General features: G+C 42.9%; 1 protein-coding gene across 1 annotated transcript in view; it reads left to right on the top strand.

The window, feature by feature from the left end:
* The window catches only part of MICU1 (mitochondrial calcium uptake 1), a 123,250-nt gene that overhangs the window by 96,345 nt on the left and 1,967 nt on the right, over positions 1 to 24,938 (top strand). The window contains exons 10-11 of the mRNA XM_081863583.1: positions 3,426 to 3,534; positions 19,343 to 19,432. Coding sequence (XP_081719709.1) covers positions 3,426 to 3,534; positions 19,343 to 19,432 — 199 coding nt within the window. The remainder of the gene's footprint in view (positions 1 to 3,425; positions 3,535 to 19,342; positions 19,433 to 24,938) is intronic.

The following is a 24,938-nucleotide window of genomic DNA, read 5'->3' as shown; positions in this document are numbered from 1 at the left end:
GTTTTTTAGTTTTTTTCCTGCTTCTTTCTTATGGAATATTTTTGTAACATATGTGACTATGTTAGTGCCGGCAGGACCATTGCAGTCAGGATGCTAGTTTGGCCATTAAGAGTAAGGATGCCCAAGAGCCCCAGCTGCCATGATCAATAGCCAGGGACCATATTTGGAGGGCCACAGGTTTTCCAACCCTATCTAAGGGGACCTCTCCCTTCTTGAATCTACATCTCCTCTATCTCTTTATGATGGTTAGGTATTAATATCTGACTGATGTTAACCATGGCTTGCTTTCTGTGTCCCTGGGTTTTGAGGTACATTTGATTAATGTTGATATACTGTACTTTTCCTTGTATTAGATGAGGGTTTTTTACTCCAAAATAAAGTAAAAAGGGAAGGGTCGTCTTATACATGGGTAGTGCAGAGGGGGGACGGGCAATTGGTTGCATCCGCGAGCAGGATCTAGCGATTGGGTGGGTGAATGGTGTCTGCTGCAAGGGCTGCTTTGTATTGGCTGCTGCTTTGTGAAATGGGTGGGTTATTAGCGGATGCGGCAAGGGCTGGTTTGTATTGGCTGCTGCTTTGGTATTTTGGTTTGCATTGCTTGTTATTTGCAAGTGGAATCCCCCCCCCCAAAAAAAGCTTAACTTAACAATTCTGGGCAGCCCTCTCCCATTTTCTTAAGTTTGAGCCCCCCCAAAATAGGGGGTGTCTTATAGACAGAAAAGTATGGTAACACTGAATTGTGTATGTGAGGAATAGGTGAAATTGACACATGAAGGTGTGGGGCTGGGGAAGTAAGTGTATGACCTCCGGTAAGTGGTCAAATCCCTTTTCTCATTAAAGGAGCGAGAAAAGCAACATGACTTTAAGAAGGAAAAAAAAAATTTTTTTCACTTGGCATTGGAGAGATGGCCACGCTATCCATGCATTTAGCACAATTGATCTTAATGCACAGGTTCACCGCAACCTCTTTGTTGTCCCCAAGCATCGGTTGTGCAATGATCAAAATGTGCTGTTTTAACAAGAAAGCTCTTTATAAATGGCATAGCATCTGAGACTGAAGAACAGATATTAAATGCTCAAGGCTGTACCCTGGAAGGCCACTTTATTAGTAACCCCTGGAGCAAATTGTTCTTTAGGAAGGACTTTAGAGCGGATACAAGAGTTGCAAGTGTAGCCAGTTGTGTTTACCATCACACAGCAAACTTTTGACAGCTTTTTTGCAGAGTTATGCAGTAACTAATTAAATTAGAGCTGCCATCCATCACAGATAGTGCTTGCTCACATTCAGTTCTTGTCTTTCCAGCTCATTGTCTGGATTTGGTTGCCCTTGCAAAAAGTACTTTTGTTATCTGCCTGCCTTGGATGTCCGTATGTACAAAACGCTTGTTTGTAGCCAGGATAAGTCATCTTTGGTTCAGATCCTTCATTTAAGAAAAAAAATGTCAGTAAAGAAAGACTGCTTTACCTTTCTTTTATCTCACAAGAGCAATTGCACAGTGATGTGTCAGCAGCATAAAATGGCAGCCATGGACCCCAGGCACATTGGTGCCATGAATTGGAGAGTTTGTTTACCAGCATGGAAGCTGGTACATCCATCAGATGATTGGGAATAGTAGCTTTTTTATTATGTTGTGCAAGAAGATTTCTCCACTGTGTTGTTGAGGTACTAAAAGGTACAGGCAGAATACACTCCATTGGCTGGGGCTGTGTTGTTTCAGTCCTGAAAGCTACCCATGGACAGAACTAGACAGTTGGTGACAAACATAAATTCCTGATACTAGTTGTATCCCATGTTGTAGCTCCACTCATGCACCATAATTCCTCCACTCTTCTCCTTTCCTCTGCCACCCCCAACCTTCAAAATTGCTTGAAATGGTTGGGGAAACCTCCTGAGCAGATTTTGGTTCCCATGGGAAGTCCTGTTGAGAAAGCCACCTTTACTATTAAGCATCTCTTTTTTATTTAGTTCTCCTTAAGCCAGTTGGGGTTGGAAGCCTTTCCTCCTTCTACCAGTTTGTATCTTAATTATGTTTTTTGTGTTTGCTGCTTTAGACCAGCAAATTCGCTGTTCTGAAGTAATATAGTAGCGGTGGGACCAGCTTGAAAAAAGCATTTATTGCTTGTGTTTCTGAGGCCCACATCTAGGAAATTACAATATTATTTATCACCGCATCAAAGCTCTTTACAATGAAGTAAAAAGGTTTTACTAGGAAAACACATTTAAACCTGTGGCGTCCTTTACAATTCTCATTGACATTCTATTCAGTTAAATAGCATTTCAGACAAGTTCATCAGTTGGCCGAGTTCTATTTATGATCCCTTAGCAGCATTATGCTGCTTTTCAGGCTGCACATTTTGGTACCAGGCATGCAGGCAGGGGTAAAGTTCCTGGCAAAAGCCTTTTCTCTCCTCACTGATTCCCTAAACTTGCCCTGTAGCATCCTGTTCTTGCTCTGTCTCTGAATATGTTTGAAGGGGAGAAGAAAAAAGCTGCCTTTCTATACTTGATTCAAGACCCAGTGTTACAGTTTAAAGCAGCAAAGATTGGCCAGCACTCCCTTCTGTTGATCTCCTGGGTCCCAGGAAACGCTGCCAAAACCACTCATCCATCTCACCTCGTATATTCCAGCCAATTGATGTGACTGAATTTTGTGTCACCTGCGGGAGAAAGTGACGGTGAGAACATTTGGGGAGAAATGTTGGAAGTTCATCCTCTCCCTTTCATGGCTCACTAGATTTATTTTTATGGTAGCGCCTCCTGTCATCCAAGCCATTTATTCCCTCTAATTCAGTTATGCCTGCTAGAATCGTGGAGCTGGAAGGACCCATCTAGTCTTCCCCACCATCAAATGCTAAGAGAAAACCATCCTCTTCACTGCCCTCACAAAGGGAGCCTGTGCAATTGAGGCCACACTTTGTCAAAAGGGCAATAGAAGTATCCCATTGAGTTCTTGCAGAGCTATAAGCCTATGTACCTCTGTCAGCGAAGCCTTGCTTTCCACATGAGGAAGGTTACAGCGACACTTCCTCTTAAGAGAAGCAAAAGTAATCGAAGTTGTTTTCATTTTGTGCTGCTAGAGAATGCCTTATTTTTTCCTCCTTTGGAGCAGGCAAGGTTTTGGGGGAGCCTAAACACGGCATTTAGCATGATTGTTTTGTGCTGGTTGTGATGAAGCTTTCCACAGGAATCATCATTCCACACATATTTAAGGCTGCAATTTTTAAGGTACAAGCCATTAAAGGAAGTAGGAATGATTTGCAAGTAAGTACACATTGCATTGAGCCTCCATGTTTTCTCAAAGTTCTCACAGCCCCCTGGGCCCAAAAAGGGGGGGATATGGTGATAATTAAAACACTTGCATTTTCCCTATCCTTTTTTTCTTTCTTCAAGTCCTAGACTGAAAGCAAATTCATTCCCATTGCAGGGCCTGACATTTGAGGAGGTCGAGAGCTTCTTCACTTTCCTGAAAAATATAAATGATGTGGATACAGCTTTAAGCTTTTATCACATGGCTGGAGCATCTCTTGATAAAGGTATGGAATATTTTATGCCCCTGATGTTGTATTTTCTTAAAGAGGGAGGCCAGGTATGCATGTTCACATCACCACACCTTCCTTAAATTACAATATTTGGGATATTTAGTGTATTGAAAACTCATGAAATCATTATTAGATACATATTTTTTTCAAGGGCTGGCAGAACATTAGCCCTTGCAGGCCACCTACTCTGATCTACTAGCTCTGCCAACTGGAGGTGACATAGCGCTGATGTTCCTTGCTTGCAAGAAAACAGCACATCAGGGAAAGAGTTTATATGCAAACCATCTTGTTGCTGTGCTAGTTTGTACATGTCAGGAGCTCTCTTTTAGGCAGGGTAACATTCATAGATGGATTGGGGTGAAAAATGAGCTCTTCTTTTAGAATTCAAGGTATTTTATTGTACCAATACAAAATGCTGATTTTTAAAAAGGTTTTCCCGGATTGGGTTGCATCCAATGTAGCATTAAAGTTACTTATTCTGCTGACATAATGTTTTGTACCATCAGGATGTTGTGCAAGTGTGTGTTGCACAATGAGATTCAACTAGCACAACTGCTGAATAGTGGTACCTTGGAAGTCGAACGGAATCCGTTCCGGAAGTCCGTTCAATTTCCAAAACAGTTCAGAAACCAAGGCGTGGCTTCCGATTGGTTGCAGGAAGCTCCTGCAGCCAATTGGAATCTCTGGAAGTCACAACAGACGTTCGGGTTCCAAAGAACGTACACAAACCAGAATAATCACTTCTGGGTTTGCAGCATTTGGGACCCAAAACGTTTGTCTTGCAAGTCGTTCAAGATCCAAGGTGCAACTGTACTGGATTCCTCTGTTGTGCAGCATTAATTGAAACTCCCCCCTCTGTGCTTTGTTCATGGACAGAGGATGTTGGAGACAGGCACTGCAGTCTAAGTGGTACACTCTAGGAAGGTCTGTACCACATGAATTGTGTAGTGAGCTGCATGTTTGCACAGTTTGTTATATTGCAGTCCATGTTAGGAATGTTTTGACAAAGCGTCTTGACACTCACCGTAATTTGTAACCTCTTAAATGTTTGTGACCAGCTTGGCTCCAACTTGACCCTTGGCATCTCCAGACGACCGGGAGACAATATGGTTATTTTATTATTTATTTATTGAATTTATATACCACCCTATACCTGGAGGTTATGAGCATGTTATGACTTGGGGAGTCCCGTGCTCACATGCTTCTCTCCCAGTGCTCTGTGTGGTCATCGCTTGGATTTTCTGGATTCCCATTTGCAGAGGAGGTGCCATTTTTGTCGCAGCACTGGTTACAAAACATAGAGCGTCCCGATTTCCCATTCAGAACATATTAGCATAGCAAATACAGACAATGTCTGCAACGCAGTTCATGAATAAGTGATTTCATTTGCAGCAGATCAACTTAAATTTCACTGCACAATTTTGTTCTCTGTGCTAAATTATGCTGCAGCGGATTGTCCTAAACTTTCCAAAAGTTGCTACAAGATTTTCAGACGGTGAGAGAGAGAGAGAGAGAGAGAGAGAGAGAGAGAACTAGAAATGGGGTGGATATAAATAATATAAAAAAACAACAGTATTTGCGTACTTCATGCTGATGTAAACATCAATATTTTACACTGTCCCAATTCTGTGTGAGTGTTCCATATTGTCAGTGGATGTGGGCGTAACATAGAAAAACTGAAGCTTGTGGAGAAGGAAGTTGGATTTGGGTGCAATTTTGCAAAGGCAATAATAATGTTTGATATTCAGGATTCGGGACAGTTAACCTCTGATGGTGATTAATAATATCATTATACAGGCAAGATCTTCTCAGTTTGATGACATGGTACATTTACCTAAGGTTGTAAATGGGATCTCCCAAACAAGTCTGGAGTTCCATTAAATTAAGGAAAGGCTATGCTTGCTGTTTCTCACACAAATACCTAAATAACAAAAGAAGCTAATATCCCGCCCCCCAGTAATGTGCTCAATTAGAAATAGATTTTCTGATTATTGAAACAGTACCTTTTATTTGATCATTAAACACAATCTATGTGTGCCATATAAATCATTTTCCCACCCAGCCTCCAAGGTAGCATACTTTGTTTGTAAAGATTTAGAAATGTTATAAATCGAAATGCGTGGGTGGGAAGGGAGTAGTATAAAGTGCTATTGCCTGCTCCCCATTTCCGTCCTTGAACCATAGCTGACATTTGCTCCCACCATGGATGGGGGAAAGACTGTAGGAATGGGATGATGTGTGAGTCTAGTTTTTTAAACCTTCAAGGTATAATTTCTATCAGCGGAATAGCAACCATTCAGAGAACTTTATCCATCAAAATACTTTTGGTCATCCATGGGGTTTGGCAAATACAGTACTAAATCTATGGAACCACCTTTTCTTCCAAGACCTACAGTTCTGAATAGAAGGGTCACATGTTGAAGGGTGAAACATACCTAAATTATTTTGAGAGATTCTTTCCTATTGCAGAACCACCAAATTGCTCGTTAAATTCTACCACCCACCTCCTTTCAGCAAAAGCACGGGTTTGTATAAAGGGGGAAGGCTGCCAACATATATGCTTTTTTTCTCCCTTCCAACTACCCATACAGAACAGATTTTCCCTGTTTTTGTTGTTGTTGTTGTTTTGTTTGTTCAAGAAGCAGCATGGGGTTTCTATGGAAGCAGGTGTCCAGAATGAAACTCAGGTGCTGAGCTTGCCAGCAAAATTTTTTTTTCAATTATGCCTTGCAGTCTATTTCTCTTTTTCTTACATTAAGCTATCCACCCCAAAAGCATTCCACTTTATTTGAGAGAACATCCAACAAGGTGGATGAACGATCCTCAGAAATTAAAAAAAACAAGTGTTGGTTGCTGGGATCTACTCCTCTAGCTTGATTTAGCCCTTTAAAAAAATGTTTTGTGGGTTAGAATTGTAATATGAGCATTGTTAGTAAGCAAACCCCCCCCAAAAAAAATATATATTGCATGATAAACCAACGTGGCTGTGATGGGAAATTGTGACTCTGCCCTATTTCCTGTCTCTGTGTTTTGAGAACAAATGCTATGGTGCACAAGTCTGAGGAAAGCAGGTATCCAGCCAGTTTCCCATTCTGTGTCAGCATTATGCTTTGCGTTTTTAATGATGCTGCATTGATTCATTGCACCCAAGACCCACTGAGATTTGATTCCGTTGTGCTAAAGTGCAGCCTCCTATGTGGAAGTTGAGAAATAGTTCCAACTGGGAAGGCTGCTATTTCAAGGAAGGGGAACCTGGAAATCACAACGTTCACTGCTCCTGTTTTTTTGTCCCTGGCAAATTATACGAAAGCGCATTGTATTGAATCAGGTTAGGTTAGAGGTGTGGGACCTGCAGCCCTCTGGATGTTGTGCTACTCCAACCCCCATCAGCCCCAGCCATCATGGCCTCTGGACAGAGGGGATAGGATTGTAGTGGCTGTTCCCCATGCCTGGACTAGATCCACCTAATCCAGAACTAGCAGTAGCTTTCGAAAGTCTCAGTTCTTAGCCTTTTCTAGTCCAGCTCCAGGACCTTCAAATGGAGGTGTCTCTGTTCTTTGTGGGATTGTTGATCTACATGGATATGTCAGGAGAAGCCTTGAAGGTCCTTCAGTTTCCAGCAGACCCTGCAATAGTCTCCAGCAGTCATTTGACCCGACAGTAAGCAAAGTCTGAGGAAGAGAAATATGTGATGAGAACCAGCTGGCCAAAGCACTGCAAAGCTTTGACTCTTGGGAAGATGACTGCATTCAGAAGCACAATATCTAATTAAGTTCAGTCAGTTATGGAGCTGTTTGGGCTCTGTGCAGCCATTATACTCCAAGCCACAAGGAGAAGCACCCTGGGTTCAATGTCACATTCCTGCTGTTTCTGTCCCTCTTGACCAGAATTTGGCGGGGGAATAACTGAAATTAGGGTTCCTCCGAGTCCACGACTGCACACGGTGTGCACAAATGTATTCTAGAACATAGCCCACTGTTGTCTCTGTTCATAAATGCAGCACTCAGTGGAGACCAATTATTGTTGCCATCTATCTTGTTGTGCTTAGCTCTTTTGAGAAGCCCTTCTCATAATTGGCATTGATTGATGCTTTTCTTCTTGGGGGGAGGCTGGCGGCACCCTGTGGAGGAATATTTTTGCCACAATTGCAGGATACAGGCAGCGCATAGTGAGATCTCTTTTGTCTTTAGCTCTAGTGAACATAGAATTATAGTCATGACCCATCAAGAGCTGACAGGACAATTTAACAAGTCTGCTGGAAAACATTAATGCAATTCTAGTCATAACTCATGTTCTCACAGTTCTTTTAGAGAGGAAAATGTAAGGTTTGGATTGAAGCTTCGGGGGGAAATCAAGGAATGCTGGCGATATGGAGAGATTGATGGGCAAAACCCTTGTCAGTAATGCGTTTAACATACTAATCAGTGACCTTGAAGGAGCTTCTTGCTAATTAATTTTTTTCTTGGGAAACTGAAAATTATCTCTGCTGGTAAGAATTCTTCATTTTGTTCCCCTCCTTGGAGTCAATTACCATGGTTGAAAAAGAGGAGGACAAAGCTATATTTACCTCAGGTCTTTTGAAAAAAGATCAACTGTAAGTTTCTGATAATAATAATAATAATAATAATAATAATAATAATAATAATAATAATAATAAATTTATTTATACCCTGCCCATCTGGCTGGGTTTCCCCAACCACTCTGGTCGGCTTCCATAATAATGATGATGATGATGATGCAACAAAACATCAAACATTAAAAACTTCCCGAAACAGTTCTATCTTCAGATGTCTTCTAAAAGTCAAATAGTTGTTTATTTCCTTGACATCTGATGGGAGGGCGTTCCACAGGGCGGAATACATTTATGTTAACTTTGCACAATCACATGCTATGGCTCTGCCAAAACTACTGGAACCATTTTTGGCATCGGGTGAACGTAAGGTGTTCCTGTTTTTTCAAAAGAGCAGCATTTGATATGGAAATTGCACAAAATTGAACAAAAATTCGACTCAGTGCTAGACAGTTCTCCCCCCCCCCCTTTTCTCTCTCTTTTAGACTTGGGTGTGTCCGGAGCAGAAATTCATGGTATGATGGGCTGATTTTAAAATCCCGAACTGTCCCACAAACATCTAAATATTACTGTCAAATTAAGCACATTGAAAAACTTGAAAATCCTGCTTAACTTTCTGGTTTTCTGATTGCAAGTTAAGTTTGTCAAACTCATTTAGCTATGTGGCTGTCCAGCAGCATGACAAATCAGGCCATGTTGTTTTGACTCTTTAACCTCTGGCATCCAGTTCTGCAAAGAGCTACACCAAGACTCACAATTTGAAAGTGATAAGTGTGCCATCTGCCAGAGTGTATTTTTCTTTATAAATTAAGAGATTTCTTTTCTCCCCTGAAGCAGCATCAAGAAAAACAGTGTTGCTACCGAAGAAATTCTAAAGTCTGCATCCTCTGTCAAACTCAGTTATTTACCACTTTTGTATCTCACCCTTCTCCAAGAATCTAATGAGGACTTTTTATCCTCATAACAAATATCTTTGTTAGTGTAAGAAGGGATTATTTGCCCAAGGCTGTCTAGGACCTATATAGATTCATTACTTAACAATAGGTTTTTTTATGCAATATTTTGAATTCCTAAACCATAATCAGGGATGGGCTGAAAACCAGAATGTTAATCCATAGTTTGGAGCAGGTTTGCAAATCATGGCTAAAGCAGTTTCTCTGCCTCCTTAGTCTCTCTGCTTGCAAGGTGACAAGCAAGCCTCACTGGTGGGAATGGTACTGTAAGCCACACCTACCGTATTTTTCGCTCTATAGGACGCACTTCCCCCCCTCCAAAAATGAAGGGGAAATGTGTGTGCGTCCTATGGAGTGGATGCAGGCTTCAGGCAGCTATCCGCAAGCCTTCGGAGCGCAGCGGGAGTTCCTGTTTATTTCCCCCCATAAAAACTAGGTGCGCCCTATAGTCCGGTGCGCCCTATGGAGCGAAAAATACAGTAGATCTGAAAATGTCACACAGGAAGGATGACTATATGTTACTGGGCTGGAGAAAGTAATAGCATTTCCAATTCATTCCCAGGGCATTGCACTACTACTCCCTGACCCTGATAGATAAAACCTTATTGTGATCAGCAGCTTTTACATTTTGCAGTTTTTGATGATAAAAGCACAAGATCTAACTAGAATCTTCTAGGGCCCTTTGATATGTGGAGAACTGTGCATACAGTGGATTTGAAGCACTAGCTTCAAAGAGACAATAAGAATTTGAAGGCAGTGTGTGTCGATTCTCAGCTCTTGCTGATGTAAAATAAGCTGCTACACATGTTGACAAATGTTTTAGTCAGTGATGGAAGGTAAGTTCTAAAAATACAGGCTTTAGAAATAGCTTAAGATTCAAGCTGGCTTTGATATTAAAAGATCGATGCTGTACTTAGGAAACCTTGAATGTGAACATGTTTGTTTTATGAGGGAACTTCCTCTAGAGAAACTTGATTTTGTTTCATAAATCCTGAAAGCCCATCTGTCTGTCTCAGGGCTCCCTTGAATGTTATATTTGCCATCAAGAACGTTGCATGATTTAGTGAGCATGCACAAAGAGAAGAATGAAATTGCTGAGGGATTCATTATTGCTGTTCAGGAAAAAATAAAATAACAAATCTTTTGAAGAGCATAAATTGACTGGGTAAGAAAATGGGCAAAAAATATATATATCTGCATTTGAATGAAACTTGGGAAAGGCTGGAAGGATTTAGCCTTAGAGCTAAGCGTAGAAGTGCATCAATTAATAAATATCAAAAGCAAGCAAAGGTAATACTCTGTTGTTGGATTAGGAAGACAGGCAGTTATAATTGACTAAGGTAAGAGTTCTAATTAAAGCTATAAAAACCATGACCGTGAAAAGCAAATAGGCTCACATTGGCTAAAGGCAAGGATAAATCAGGCAGCATATACAACATTTGAGGAGGGAAAATGAAACCACAGCAGAACAAGTGTGGGTAATAATTACTGAAATTTTATGCTTTCATTCTTCTGTACCAAATAATGTACAATTTGATTGTACGGTATTGAGTTAACGTAACATTGCATGGCACAAATGTGGGCAAGTCATGGTAGCCCAAGTGATCTTCTGTCCTTGGGAATTGGGAAAGAATGGTTCAGAGTCCTAAAAGTTCTCCTGACCTCTGAATAGAAGTGTTTTGCTGTCTCAGCATTGCACGAGCACTGAGGCAGCCGTGGCACTTTGATGTCTTAGGATGTGGCCCATTGGGTTCTCCCTCTGTGCCCTTCCAAAACTCTTGTCCTATATAATTGTACTCCCTGAATATTGGCAGAGCAGCCCTAATGATGATGCTCCAGTTCAGCAACTCAAGCTTGGCTCCTCAGGCAGAGTACGGAGCCGATCATATTAATGGGGGAGAGGCTATGAAGGACGACCAAATTAGAGATAAGTTTGCACTTGCTTTTCACTAAGTTGGTGTCTTAACTCAGGCAACTACACTGGGTAATAAGCAGCAAGCAATGGGTCAAAGAAAAATGTATATTATATAGCAAGAGCCATTGTTCTGTCCTCCAGGACTTCTTGGGCTGAAGTGCTGCTGAGCTGAGGTAGTTGACTCCTCTAAGTTTTATGAACCATCCTATGTCTGGTGATGGAGAAGAGCTAAAGTGGGAGTGGGAAAGCTGTGCTCCTCCAAATGTTGTTGGCCTACAACTCCCATCATTCCTCACCATTAGCTAAGCTGGCTGGGCTCATGGGAATCCAACAACATCTGAAGGCCTACAGTTCACCTAACTCCTGTCCTAAAGTTATCCAAAAGTGATTTTAATGTGGTATATTATATCACATATGTTGACAGAAGTATACAGTTTAACATCTGAATTTTCACTCTGTTGATCTTTGGGTTGTTTGAAGTATAATCTGTTTCTGAATGAAGTCTGAACATACTTTTGTTGAGGCCCTTCTCAGGTATTGTAGGCACTGATATGTCCCACCGCCACTGGCTTAGTTGAGTTTTGTTTTGTATCTTACTTGATAATAAGAGTTCAGACAGAATATTTGATTAAAGATGTTTGCACCCAGAATATCTGGGCTAATCTCTTCCCTCTGTATGCAAGTCATGCTTTGTAAAATGTTTGAATAAAGTGAGCAGTCTCAGGGGACGTGGGAGAGGAAATGAAATTCTGTTCAAGCATTCATAAATGTTATACAGAACTGCACGAAATGCATTGGGTAACTGATTGTTTTCTGTTATACAAATGTCCCTTTTAACCACCCAAATAGCTTTTTGTGGCCAGGAGATTCATTAACCTCTTTTTAGAGTAGGCTGAAATCATCATTCAGGCTTTTTGGAGTTATTTCAATCAGTTTCAACACACACCTCCTCCCTTTGGGTGTGTGTCTGTCTGTAAAGAAAAATGATCCAGAATATATCACCCTGGACATAACTAGAAAGGGTTTTGCTTCAAAAGCAATAACATGGAAATGCTCCAAGGGCTGCTGCCTCCACTCTTTATTTCAACATTAAATTTTGTTGCTGGTTTTGTTTGTCCACTAGAGACCTTAGAATGTGTTTGTTTTTTGACCAGCAGAAAACTGGGCCTACTAAAACATCCTTCATAATTCCTCAGGCCCTGGGTGTTCTCGGGGTGCTATTGCAGATGGTTTCTGATTTCCATCTCTCTCCGCTACACCTCCCCACCCTCATAATGGAACAAACTTAATTAGCTGAGGATTGGATACCCCACACATCTTGCTGGGTTGCCCCAGCCACTCTGGGCAGCTTCCAACATATATTAAAACATCAACCTTTTTTCTTTTTTTTAAACTTCCCTATACAGGATTGCCTTCAGATGGCTCGGGGGTTGGATGACTCCATACCCTCCAATTTTTCTCCAATGAAAATGGGGACATTATAAGGAAAAATGGGACATTCCGATATCAAATCAGAAACCGGGATGGCTTCTCTAAATCAGGGACGTCCCTGGAAAAGAGGGACACTTTGAGGGTCTGGTAATATACAATATCAGTTTCGGTCCTCTGCAACCCTTGCAACACCTGTGCTCATTTGCAGCTAGGATAATTTTGCTAAACCTAAGGTATCTAGATCCTTTCCAACAGATCCTGGCCATCTTTTCTTTTTTTACAAGCTCCGCAAGAAATGCCTAGATAGATCAGAAGTTACTGCCACCAGCTCACGTTAAGGATGCAATAACCATCCGTACATCTTAAGTTAAGCATATGTTCATATAAGCCCTCCAAATGTCCAAATAGGTATCCAGGCAAAATTGATTTCTACATGAAATATGGTCAATGTAGCCGCAGGTAGGTCCTTAGATCATTGTGTGATAGATGGTACCAGAATCTCTTTGTAGGCAAAATTGCACGTGCCCAGTTTAGCCCCAAGTCTCCTGCTTTGGCGTTTTGCAGTCGGCAGATTTGAAAATGTTCTGCAGTTACTGTAGCCATATCAATGCTGATGCTGCCTTTGCCACAAGCAAAGGAAAGCTGTAAACTGCGAACCCTTGGCCTAGCGAACAGCAAGCTCCATGCTTGTTAATGCCTTTGAGGACGTGCCCCAGATTGGCTCACCTGGAATGCTGGCTTCTGTTTGAACATCTCAAAGAAAACTCATTAGCATGGGTTAGTTGAAAACATGTTAGCTTTTAATTAATTATAAAAGCCTTCATGTGAACAAAAGCTTAATAGCTCTTCCCAGGGCAGCCTAGCAAGAGCGTTCAGCGAACACAGTGACCCACTTTGCAGGACTCTCTTGTAATTTTTATTAACCTTCTGCAAAATCTGTAGTAGCCAGAGCACATACGGTTTTTCTATTTGCTGCTGACCTGGTTCTAACTCTGCAGGAGTGTGAATTTAAATCACTTTGGAGGAGTGTAGGAAAGGACGAGGGAGGGAGGATCAAGAGGAGCAAGGCTGACCCCCCAGGCCAAGAGGAAAAGCCCACTTATGCTGCTTTTTGTTTGTAGTTATGCAGGCAGAACAAAATGCTGTGCTAAATAGAGCTGGGCGATATATTGATAAATTATCTGAAACCAGTATGACATTCCGATCGCGATACCGGTTTCAGATCATTTTAGCTGGCTATAAATTGTACAAGTTCAAATTGCCTGCAGATGCCTGCCTGCACCTGTGAGGAAGCCCCATGCCCCTCCAGCTTGCATGAGCCAGAAGGGTATGGGAGCTGCTCAGATGAGGGGCAGAAGGTTTCCCACCCCCCAGCTGAGCAGTTGAACGACGCCCCACTGTCCCTCCAGCTTGTGTGTATTAGGGCTTTGTAGGGTTGGGTGATGCAGCTTGACTGCTTCTTCCTCTCCTAACAGGGGGAAGAAGCAGCAGCCAAGATACATTCCAGTCAGAAGTTGTGATATAGCAGCATATCACTGTATTTAGCTGCTGATATATCACGATGTTGAAAACCAAATATCGCCCAGCCCTAGTTTCAAAGGAAAAGTTTACAATAGCCGAGGAAGGATTGCAAAGTGCTTTAGGTGATGGATAAGGCCTGCTTGTTTATTTACTCCATTTATATCCTACCTTTCCTTTAAAGAGGTAAAGGCAGTATAATCGCCAATTGCCCTTCACCAATTTTAGGCTAGCAACTGCCTTGTGGAATAGGCTGAGAGTGAGTGGCTGGTCCAGGGTCACCTAGTGAGCCTCATGGCTAAGTGGAATTTGAACCTTGATCTTCTTCCTGCCCCTAGTCTGGCACTCTTAGCTACTACACCGCACTAGCACTGTTGTGTACATGGGTATAAATGCACATTGCATTTTATAGATTGAGCTATATTGTAGATTTGATAGGCTCCCCCAAACCACGAGTTTCATTCTATGACCCCAGCAGGGTTCAGGCTTGTTTTTCTGCCTTATTTATTCTACATGACAAACCCCTTCGAAACTGAGGAGTTTTGAGTACAGTTTATGACATGGAAGTCAGCTGCTCAAAGAAAAAGGTCAGTCCTATATGGCAGTAAAAGCCCATCGCTCTTTAGATCCTGGCCAAAATGTGCCAGTTAATTTATTATTTCCTGACGCTAGATCACAAATTGACTGGTATGCATGTGGGCTGCTTTAAATAACATGTCAATAACACAAAACGCATGTCCTAGACTGGTACAGAGGATACTTGCAAAATGTGGAGCTTGAAAGCCATCTCAAGAGGTGTGGTCACAAGTCTCTGGCAAAGTGATTATCTGTGAATAGAAGATCATCAACAACATTATGCAGAGGTGTGCTTGCCCCATCTGTTTGGTGTCATCTTGGGTCTTAGATTCATTAGGCTTCAGGACAGTAACAAACTGTTTTTGTTCATTACTCCAGAGGCACTTTGGAAAAGAGGATCGGAGCATAAAGAACACCAACACCTTCACTGTTTCTGTCTGTTGTTGGCATGTCCTTATCAACTTAAATGGGAAGGTGAAACCTGACTAACACTCAGGACTATGTAGCAATATATGCAAAAACCCTGGGATTAATCTGCTCTGACTACCTTATAAATGTAGGGAGGAGAAACCAACTTGGCTGCCCTGATTTAATTATGATTCATGGGTGTTTAAGGTGCGTACAAATGTTCTGTGTCACAATAGGCAATTGCGGAGCCCTCTTTCTAGGGCTGAATTGCCTTCATCCGGTGCATCCATTAGCTTGAATTACAGTTCATTATAAAGTCAAATGCCTTGCATCTACCCAAGTGTGGTTTGTGCCTAAGGGAGCATTGGAAAGAAAGACATGTTTTCAGATAGGTCAAGTGTGCATGTTTTATAATTTTTAATAGCTTAAAACGCTGGCAAGCTGTAAATGGACTTGGCGTTTCCTCTTGACGTATCTATACTTGTTTTCGCCTTGAAACCTCGAGTGATGCAGCATAATTTACCATGTGTCTCCATGTGAGCGTTGGTTACACATAATGAGGTTTCCCTGCTGTTCACTTGGCAAAAGACTGATTCAGAATTGTTTAGCCCAATTGAGCTAGAATTTCTGCAGAAATTGCTTGGAAATTAAGCCCCCCCCCTTTCCTCCTTCACAGAATATGTTTTGTCATACACCCTGCCCACTCCTGAGCATTCACAAATACATCAGTGCATGCTACAGAGCCTGTAAAATGCAAGGAGCACCCAATGGAGTTTCTTCTTCGTCTGCGATTGTACATAAAGGGGCCTAAGGGGTGGAAGATTTAAAGCAGGAATACTCTTATTTCTCTGAAGGTCAAAAACAAACAGATCACAGTGCAGCAAGTAAAGCACAGTTATGAATGCCTCTTGGGTTTTATTGCTTTTTATGTAGGGAATAAAAACCATAGGAAGCTGTTTTTATCCCAGAATGGCTGCTCACCCTTCTCAGGTGGGCCCCGGTTGCTGACCTTGGCCCTCTCCACCGTCCCCACCAGCAGAAGCCTACATGTTTGCCAGCCATTTGGGGAGCAGAAATATGGGGTGGGATTCCCCACCAGAAAGTCAAAATTAAATGGGCCAATCAGAGGCCCCACTGGAGGGGCAGTACCTTGCCACCTGACTGGGCATTGGCTGTGGGCCATGCCCAGGCAAGCGGCAATGCATCTAGTTTAATTTTCCCATGCAGAGTTGCAACTTGCTTGCAGAAATCTTTCCCATCATTTGCTGCGCAGTCCTTTTCGCAGCTAGAAGATAACAGGGATTGAACCTTAGACCTTTAGTACACAAAGGGTGTGATCTGCCACCAAGTTGCTTTTCCTTTCATAGCTCCCAACAGAAGTGCCACCGGCTTGCCATTTTCTGAGTCACAACAATGTGCAAAGGACCGTGTAAAGTTGGTTTTTTTATCAGGGCTGCATCTTGCCTTGTCTTTGAAATACGCAGAAACGTGCCCAGCTGTTACTGCGCCTAAAGATGTTTGAGAAAGTAGTGTGTTAAGTGTGCAGTACATGTTGAAGAAGAAGCTGCAACCTCCAGAGTTTTGTGTCCCTCCATCTCTTTCCTGTACAAAGTAGAAAAGGTGTGCCATAGAGGTTGCATCTTGTTTTACCTTTAAACAAGACTGTGATGTAATGGTGGCACATTTGTGGGTGTAAAAGAGGGGCACAGACCCCCGGGGTCACACATGCTGGTTATACAACTGCTTTGGTTTTGAAACTGACCAAAGGGTTGGGTGGCTGTGGTGGTAAAGCATGACGTTCAGTTTTTTTCATGTGTCTGTGTTTAATTGCTTTTGCTGAGAAAGGTACAAGTGCTATTAAACATTTTAAAAGGAGGTTGCAATTCAGTATGCTCACTCTGCATGTTTTGTTGCAATTTGAGTGAGGCTCCATCTATATGTAGATGAGACCAAACTCTATATCTTCAGTTGGCAATGGTTGTATAATTTTGTCGATGGTACATGTCTGGTCTCGGTACATATATGATTCCAGTGAATGTGAATCTAGACCAGATGTAAACAAACAAGCAGGAATGGCTAACCTTTGGCCCGCCAGATATTGGTGGACTACAACTCCCATGATCTCCAGTCAGCATGGCCAGTGGTCATGGGAGTTGTAGTCCTACGAACATTTGGAGGACCAAAGATTTCCCAACCCTACAATAAAAGTTAGAAACCCTGCGATACTGAGTGGCTTACCTGGAGGACGCAGCAGGAGAGGAATTGCAAATGAATTAGCTCATTGACCCTGAAAACGGGACACAGATAAAACCACCAATGTGCCTGTGAGACGGGTTATTTTTCTTCAGCGGCTGTGCTTTTAAGCATGAGTATTGATGCTCTTGGCAGCTCTGGAGTTTCCATTATGCTAATCAGCAAGTTGCCAACCAAGGGAGCCCTTCTTCAGGTTATTAAGCTCATGGAAGAAATTGGCCTGCTTTCCTCCACTGAAGATGAAGAAACCAAAGGGGGCTAGGTCATGGCTGGCACTGCAGGGTTTTGCTTTTCGTCGTGATGAAATCTGCTGAGAAACAGCATTTCTGCTGCTGGCCTCACGTCCTCCTTAGCACAGGTGTGGGTCGAAGGAGACTAATGAGAGCAATCATAGATAGGAGAGCAAAAGGAGAAGGCGGGTAGAAAAGGGCGAAGGGACAGAATTGGCATTTCTGAAGAGATTGTCCTAGAGATTATGTGACAGTGGATCTTTTCCATTGTTATAAGAAACTAGTTTTAGTTTCTTCAGTTTCTGTAATCAACTTGGGGTTGAGCTTTCCAACTGAGCTGCCCCATATACAGCCAGTCCATGGCGTGGCACTTCTTCCTCCTCCTTCTCCCTCTCCATGGCCTCCTTGTAGAAATCAACAGGGATGAGGATGGGAACAAAAATAAACTTAGTTGGCTCTGCCTTTCATTAGTTCTGGCTGTGCCTACTGCACGTCTCCCTGCTTTTTCTGCCTTACCAGTCCCAATCTGCATCAGCCATCACTGCCCAGGATTTTAAATATGCCTGGCTCAGTCTCCCCTCTCCATTCCTTCCCCTGGGCAACAAGGGTGAAGGGATGTGACAGCAGGGTTGGGGCCAACAGCTGCAGGCTCCTCACTTGATATTAATCATATGAGAGAATAATGCCTGAATAGGGCTATATAGATAACAGCAGTGTGGATAACAAGTAGCTGCCGCAGTAGTTGAAGATGCAAGTTTCATCCTAGATATGCTATCTTACTTTTTGGATGCCTGTTTTTAATCAATGACATGTGAAATCTTTAATGAATCTCAATATTTGTCATAAAATGCATTCCATTTATTGCACAGTAATTATTGCAGGCAAATTTGTTTGTCAATGTGTCTTTGGGCATCTTGGCTCTCCAGTTATCACTAATGCTTCACATAGCAAATATTATGAAATCTGTTTGTTGCGTGCTCTCATTTCCTTGGGGATCACTTCTGTTTTCCCTGAGTGGGGTCCAGTAAGAACTGAGTGGGCTTCACTTCTCATTTCTTGTTTTCTTTAGCATCCCATGGATGTTTTGGGGCAGAATTCTCCGCTAGAATTTCAAAAAGGAAGCCAGGCAACCCAACTTCAGATGGGTTTGTGTGTGTGTGAACAATAAATACTAGAGTACGACTTAAGTTCAACTCAAGCCTGTTGAAATGAATGTAATTTCAGTAGGTCTACTCTGAGTAGAAGTAACATTGGACAAAACCCCTGGAGAGGCGTATCTTCACTGATCATTAATTAGGATTTTTCATTTTCTCCCTCTCCTTGACCCATAGTTTCATCTAGCTTGTCTTGATTATGGTATATTGCTTAATCTATGGTCACTACATATTTAAAAAGTTGTTAGGGGCAGGCTCTGGGATGTGAATGTGTTAACACAGGGTGCAGCCCACCAAGATTTCCTCTTGTATGGGGACCATTCCCACCCATTCAGTTAGGCTACCTGAAAGGGCAAAGACTCCCAGCGAGCTTTGTGCTTCTGGGAGCAAGCCGTCAATGCTCTGCTGAACATGTTGCATATTTCTGAGATTTCGAAGCTCTATGCATTGCCTTTGCTGGACTCTCCTGATTTTTCCACTGCCGTGTCCAATGGATTGTAATGAAATGCCCATCAGCAGGACAGGCAGGCTGCATCTGCTGTGATTGACTTCAGCACTGCAGTTAGATGAGAAATTACATGCTGGTTTCAGCACATTTTCCAACTACCAATTGTATTGGGGTATGAAGAAGACTCGTCCCTTCAGGGCAAAGTCGGGGTTGGGGGACAGAAAATCCTGACCGCTGTCATTAGCAGTAACACAACTAGAGATATCAATAGGGTCAGGTGGCGTTCCTCCCATCGCCTCTGCCTTATTGCCATCTGTTTTACATTTTGTTCTCATTAATCTTTCAGACACTATGCAGCAGGTAGCCAAGACTGTGGCGAAAGTGGAGCTGTCAGACCACGTGTGCGATGTGGTGTTTGCCCTCTTCGACTGTGACGGTGAGTGCTTTTATATTTTAAACGCAGCCCTTTCCCTTCTCTTTCTATCACATTGGGGGCTAGCGGTTAGTCCTCTTGGTCTAGAACTGAGGAGACCCAAGCTCAGCCATAAAGCTCACAGGCAGGTGGCTTAAGGGCACACGTCATCTTTCGCCCTCTTCTGAAAGGTGCCACAAGGAGGTCGGGAAATGGGGTGTGGCAGGAGAGAGCCATGTATGCTGCCTTGGGGGAAAAGATGGGATAGAATTATAATAAATAGTAATATTTTGGTAGCTTTTGTTTTCCAACATAAAAACATAGGGTGGCAGTCATGGACGCTTTGGTTGAAATTCCTGCATTGCAGGGTGTTAGCCTCTTGGAGTCCCTTCCAACTCTATGATTTGCTCATACTTGACCCATAAAAATTAACAGGCAAGACTAAGTTTTATTCTTTATTCACGTAATATTTCTTTATCATATTTATATCCTACCTTACCTCCAAGGAGTTCAAGGCGGCATCCACACTCCCTCCCGCCCATTTTGTCCTCACAGCATCCCTGTGAGGCAGGTTAGGCTGAGTTGCTGTGACTGGTCCAAGGTCACCCAGTAAACTTGGTGGCTGAGTGGTGCCCCAGGTCCTACCAGGTGTTTCTCTCCTACAGTGTGTGTGTTCTTAAGCAATGGACGCTCACTCACAAAGGAGCCGTAGAGGCTTCTTCCTTAGGGCGAATGGGACTCTGCCCCACCAACCTTATCCTGCTGCCCTCAGCCACCCCCCACCTGCCTGCTTCCTTACTTCCTTGCAATTAGTCCAGAGGGTGACACTGGCTGTCAGGTTTCTCAGTCTCCATGTTGCCCTTTGTCAGGGGTGCTTTCCATCCAAGGAATGCACACAGCACTCTATTGTCAAAAGTAACACAGTCGCTTCTACAGCTCTGGAGAGCTACGCACACCGATCTAGTATCTATGGAGCAGCTGCAGCGACCGGGGACCACTCCCCCTCCACCAGTTTATGTACCTTCCCCCGACAGGCTGTGCACACGTAGCCGGAAGCTGCACCTGCATGGAAGCTTGCTTCTGCTCTTCCTGCTTCAATTCTCTCCTGGTTTTGGTGCATGGGAGAATAGGAAAGCACCTGGCCCTTCACTTGCGTGGCCTGCCTCTTCCTCTCTCCAGCTCTGAAGCTTCCCCTGCCTCCGACTCTTACCTCCTGGCTGGTACAGTTCCCCACAAATCACTGGCCCCCTCTCCCAAGTCAGACTCCAGACTCCCTTCCCCACTCATCAGTCAGTCCCTGACACCCTTGTAGAATTCAGCAGGGAGGAGAATGGGAACAAAACTAGAAGGAGTTGGCTACTCTTGGTCCCTCTGCCTTCTCCATCAGTCCCTGTATGCACTAGCCATTACTAAAAAGGAGGCTTATGGGACCTTCCAGGGAGCCATCCAGGAGGTTCTAGGCAATTTCCTATAGCTTATTAGAAGTCGGGACATATTTTTGCATAGGTCCATCAGTGTCCATTAGGCATAATAGTTGACAATGTCAAAAGGTAGTATACTATGGACCGGGACAAATGAGGTGGCTGCAGCCATCCTGCTAGAGAGTTTGTCCAGGGATCACTCGTCTAACCATGTTGGGTTAGGCGATGTACCTTTAACCTGATCCAGCAATGACAGTTTTTACATTTTTCTTTGGCTTCTGAATCCGGAGCTATTTCTTACTTCTGCCACGTTTGTAAGCTGGAGAAGGTATGCTGCGGGCAAGGGGATGGAAGATCCTTTTGAGAGGATCATCCTTTGAAAGAGAGATGTAGCCTTAGCTTCCCTGTGACAGAAGCTGAAATCTTCAAGAAAGGTCTGGGATTCCCAGTACAAATAGAATAAACGGATTATGTTGAAACTACCTTGAGAGGAGGAGTGAGTGAGCAGTAAAGGTTTTAAGAGATGCTGCAGAAGGTGATTTGAAAGTAGATCCTAAAGGGTTGAGCTTCTTTGAATGGTCTCCAAATTGCTCCTTTCCATCACGCCTTCCTTGACTTATGTGCAGAGTGAGCAAGGGGACCGTTTGCTGCTAAGAAATAATTTGGAAGAGACAGAAACTCTCTTAGGTGAGACTCCAGGTGATAAGCAAAAGGCACCAGGATTAGAGCTGGCACAAATTGTCTCTTCTTTCCTTGTCAAGAGATCTGGGGGAAGCAAACATGCCTGCAAAAGTGATAGGAAATTGGAGTGGGATTTCAAAGGCAGTGGAGCAGTCAAAGGCAATGCATAATGTGTCTTGTCTTGTTGGTGACATTCCCTTCTCAGAATGAGAAATATTGACTCTTCCCCATTACAATCTTCAGCAAGTAAACCTTAAATTCTCAGCCCTGGAGATGATTGAAATTAACACATGCTGCCCGTTGTATCCCTCCTGCTAAAGCTTCTGCACTTTCCCATCTTCCATTTTAATAAACTGTCACCATTGTTGTGTTGGCACTTTTCATTTGAAAGCTCTCCTGCAGACTCCTGTTTTCAACTTGTTTGTTCTTGCATGTCCAAGAGGCAGCGCTGCATAGCATGCATTTACATAGGTGCTGTAGGAAGAAGAAAATTACGATTTCATAAAGAGCCCACGGTTTCATTGTGTGTGTGTTGCCTTTAATCCCAACTCCCAGTAATTGCTTTTTAAAGGTTTTATCTCAGTTATGAAAAGGACTGCTTGCACTGAACTAAAGAATTATTTTTGTTTAGAAAGTTCAGCTTGATGGAGTTCTATAGAGGCAGGGATTTTCAGAAAGGAATGGCAAAAGGGATGCCTGTTTTGTATGTTAAGAATTATCATTCCCTCCCCAAATACCCTTGTATATTAGCCTTGCCCTTTTCTGAAGCAGGCAGCGTTCCCATTGTGGTTGAGGACTAGGGAAATGCTGCCTAGATCTAAGCAGGCAATCAACTTACAAACAAGGCATTAACAATCTGTGGAACTCTGTCCAAGACAAGAATTCTAGCCTTGTTCAAACAGGTCAAGTGTAATGTAATATACATGCAAGATGATGCTTCCTCATATTACTGTGCCTGGTTTAATCACCTCCAACACCTTTCCTTGGCTTAGCATCCTTTTCTGTATTTCTGCCTGTTATGTTGGAAGGCTAAAGAACTCAAAGATCATCTTCTCTCACTCTTCTTTCATCTTTCTCTCCCCTTCCCCAAGCTTTGGAAATAGCTTAACTTAATTTTAGACTGCCTTCCCAGTCACATTTTGGTCTTAAGGTGGAAGAACGTTATTTCCAGCCATTCCAGTGTTCAAATAAAAGCCTAGGAAGAACTGAAAGGTAAAGGGACCCCTGACCATTAGATCCAGTCACGGATGACTCTGGGGTTGCGGCGCTCATCTCACTTTACTGACTGAGGGAGCCGGCATACCTCTTCCGGGTCATATGGCCAGCATGACTAAGCCGCTTCTGGCGAACCAGAGCAGCGGCATGGAAACGCTGTTTACCTTCTCGCCAGAGCGGTACCTATTTATCTACTTGCACTTCGTGCTTTCAAACTGCTAGGTTGGCAGGAGCAGGGACCAAGCAACGGAAGCTCACTCCGTCACAGGGATTCAAACTGCCGACCTCCTGATCTGCAAGCCCTAGGCTCTGTGGTTTAGACCACAGCGCCACCCGCTTACACAAAAGGAATCTCAGATATAAAAACTTGCCTGACACTGGCTGTGTAGAAACCCATAGGCCATAATACCATAAAAAAGCTTTTTCTGCTCCCATGCTGCACCTGAACTAAGATATACTTTTTCCTTTGTACTGTGAGTACACACGTCTTGGGGAAGCTGTCAGAGCATGGCCCAATGGTCTCGATAGCAGGTCTGCCAAACCCTCCAATCAAGGTGTGTGGGATTTGGTTTACTGATTCATTCTGCTGAAATTATCATTGTTACTTTATTATTATTTATTAAATTTGTATACCACCCTTCATCCAAAGATCACAGGGCAGCTCTCAACATAAAAATACAAAATGAGAATACGCAATATATAATAAAAACAACAACAAACGTTCCACAAACACATTTAAAAGGACATAGAGACCGGCATCAGATCGGCAATGGAAAGATGCTCACCTTTCCCTAAAGATACACATTGATCTGCACTGCTAACAGAGTTTATATCTGGCTAAGATAGCAGAGCAGCACTAAGTTACAGGCTCAGTGAACCAGGTCTGTCCGTAAAAACAAATAACTGGACTTGTCCAAAAAGGGTGCAGAAACTGTTAACTTCTGGTGGGCAGTAAATGCTACAATAGATGTGCCAATGTGTGGCTCAGCATGCTGTCTTTTGGAAAGCCATAAACTGAATCATACTCGTACAAGAGTAGAAGTTATTTTCAAACTTGTTATTGTGCAAACAGAGGGAGGAGCACAGAGCTAGCACAAACTCATTCCCATTTCCCCCCACTTCATGTGACAACTTATTTTCATAATACGTGAAAAAGGCTTATGTTGCAAGTGTTTGGGGGTAATCCCTTGCTCTGTGGAGAGTTAAGATGGAGACATAGGTGAGTTAAGTTACTGGCAAGTTCAGCCTAGTCAGAAATGGCATCTTCACTTCTGAATGGAGTTAGAAAATGAGGAAGAGGGGAGTAAATTGGGCATGGCTTCTGATGCAGTAATTACCTGCTTAATTACCTGCGGTGGGGGCAGTGAGCTATATAAGCTTTCAAAAACTTCACTCCACCTTAACTGCTATGTGGAATAACATCTTTTCCATGTCTACAGGGAATTGCCTTGATTAAAGTGCCTGTGAAATTTGAGTTCTTTGTAGTTTTTAAAGGGTTGGAGTCTCCTTGAATCACCTTGTGAAACCTGTATCTCATACGTCTACATATATCATGGCCTCTGGGCTATGGCTTGATATAGGAGAATTGGAGTTTTCTTCTGTCGTTCTTCTAAATAGACATTCCCTCCTTTTTCTCTCTCTTTCGCCTGTGGTTTACAAGAATGACACATTTGCACAACAGCCGAAAAGTGTCATCTTCATAAGAGAATAAAGACGCAAACTAATAGGAAAATCCATCTTTTTAGCCCAGAAGGTCAAGGCAACAAGGTGAAGACAGGACAGGCAGCTTCCCTGGGTCAAAATGAAATTTCTGCTAGTGTTCAAGGCTTTCAGTGCACATTTAACCTCCATTGTAATCCAAGAAGGCTTGAACGGGCTACACCCACCCTGTGGCTTGTTCAAACATCACAAATAAGATGTGCAATTAAATTCATGCTAAAGTGTGATAAATGGCTGGTACTAATGAGTGTCAGCGGGCTCCTTTTTACTGAGCATTCATCCTGATTTCCTTAAACAAAGCACACACAGAGAATATCATGTCCATTCTCTGTCAAGCACTTGTTCTGCCTTTCTCATCTTTTCCTATCCTCATCTCGTTTGTGCAATGCTTAGGGAAGCTGCTTACACCCTGGGCCTAAAACTTGAAAACATACACAATTTATATGCATCAGCAGAAATCTGAAATGCCTTGGAGGAGCATGCTTAACCTTTCG

Source organism: Podarcis erhardii, assembly GCF_964252035.2.
Source record: "Podarcis erhardii genome assembly, chromosome: 5".
NCBI lineage: Eukaryota > Metazoa > Chordata > Lepidosauria > Squamata > Lacertidae > Podarcis > Podarcis erhardii.
The sequence above is the reverse complement of the archived record's forward strand: the minus strand, read 5'-3'. Positions and strand labels throughout refer to the sequence as shown.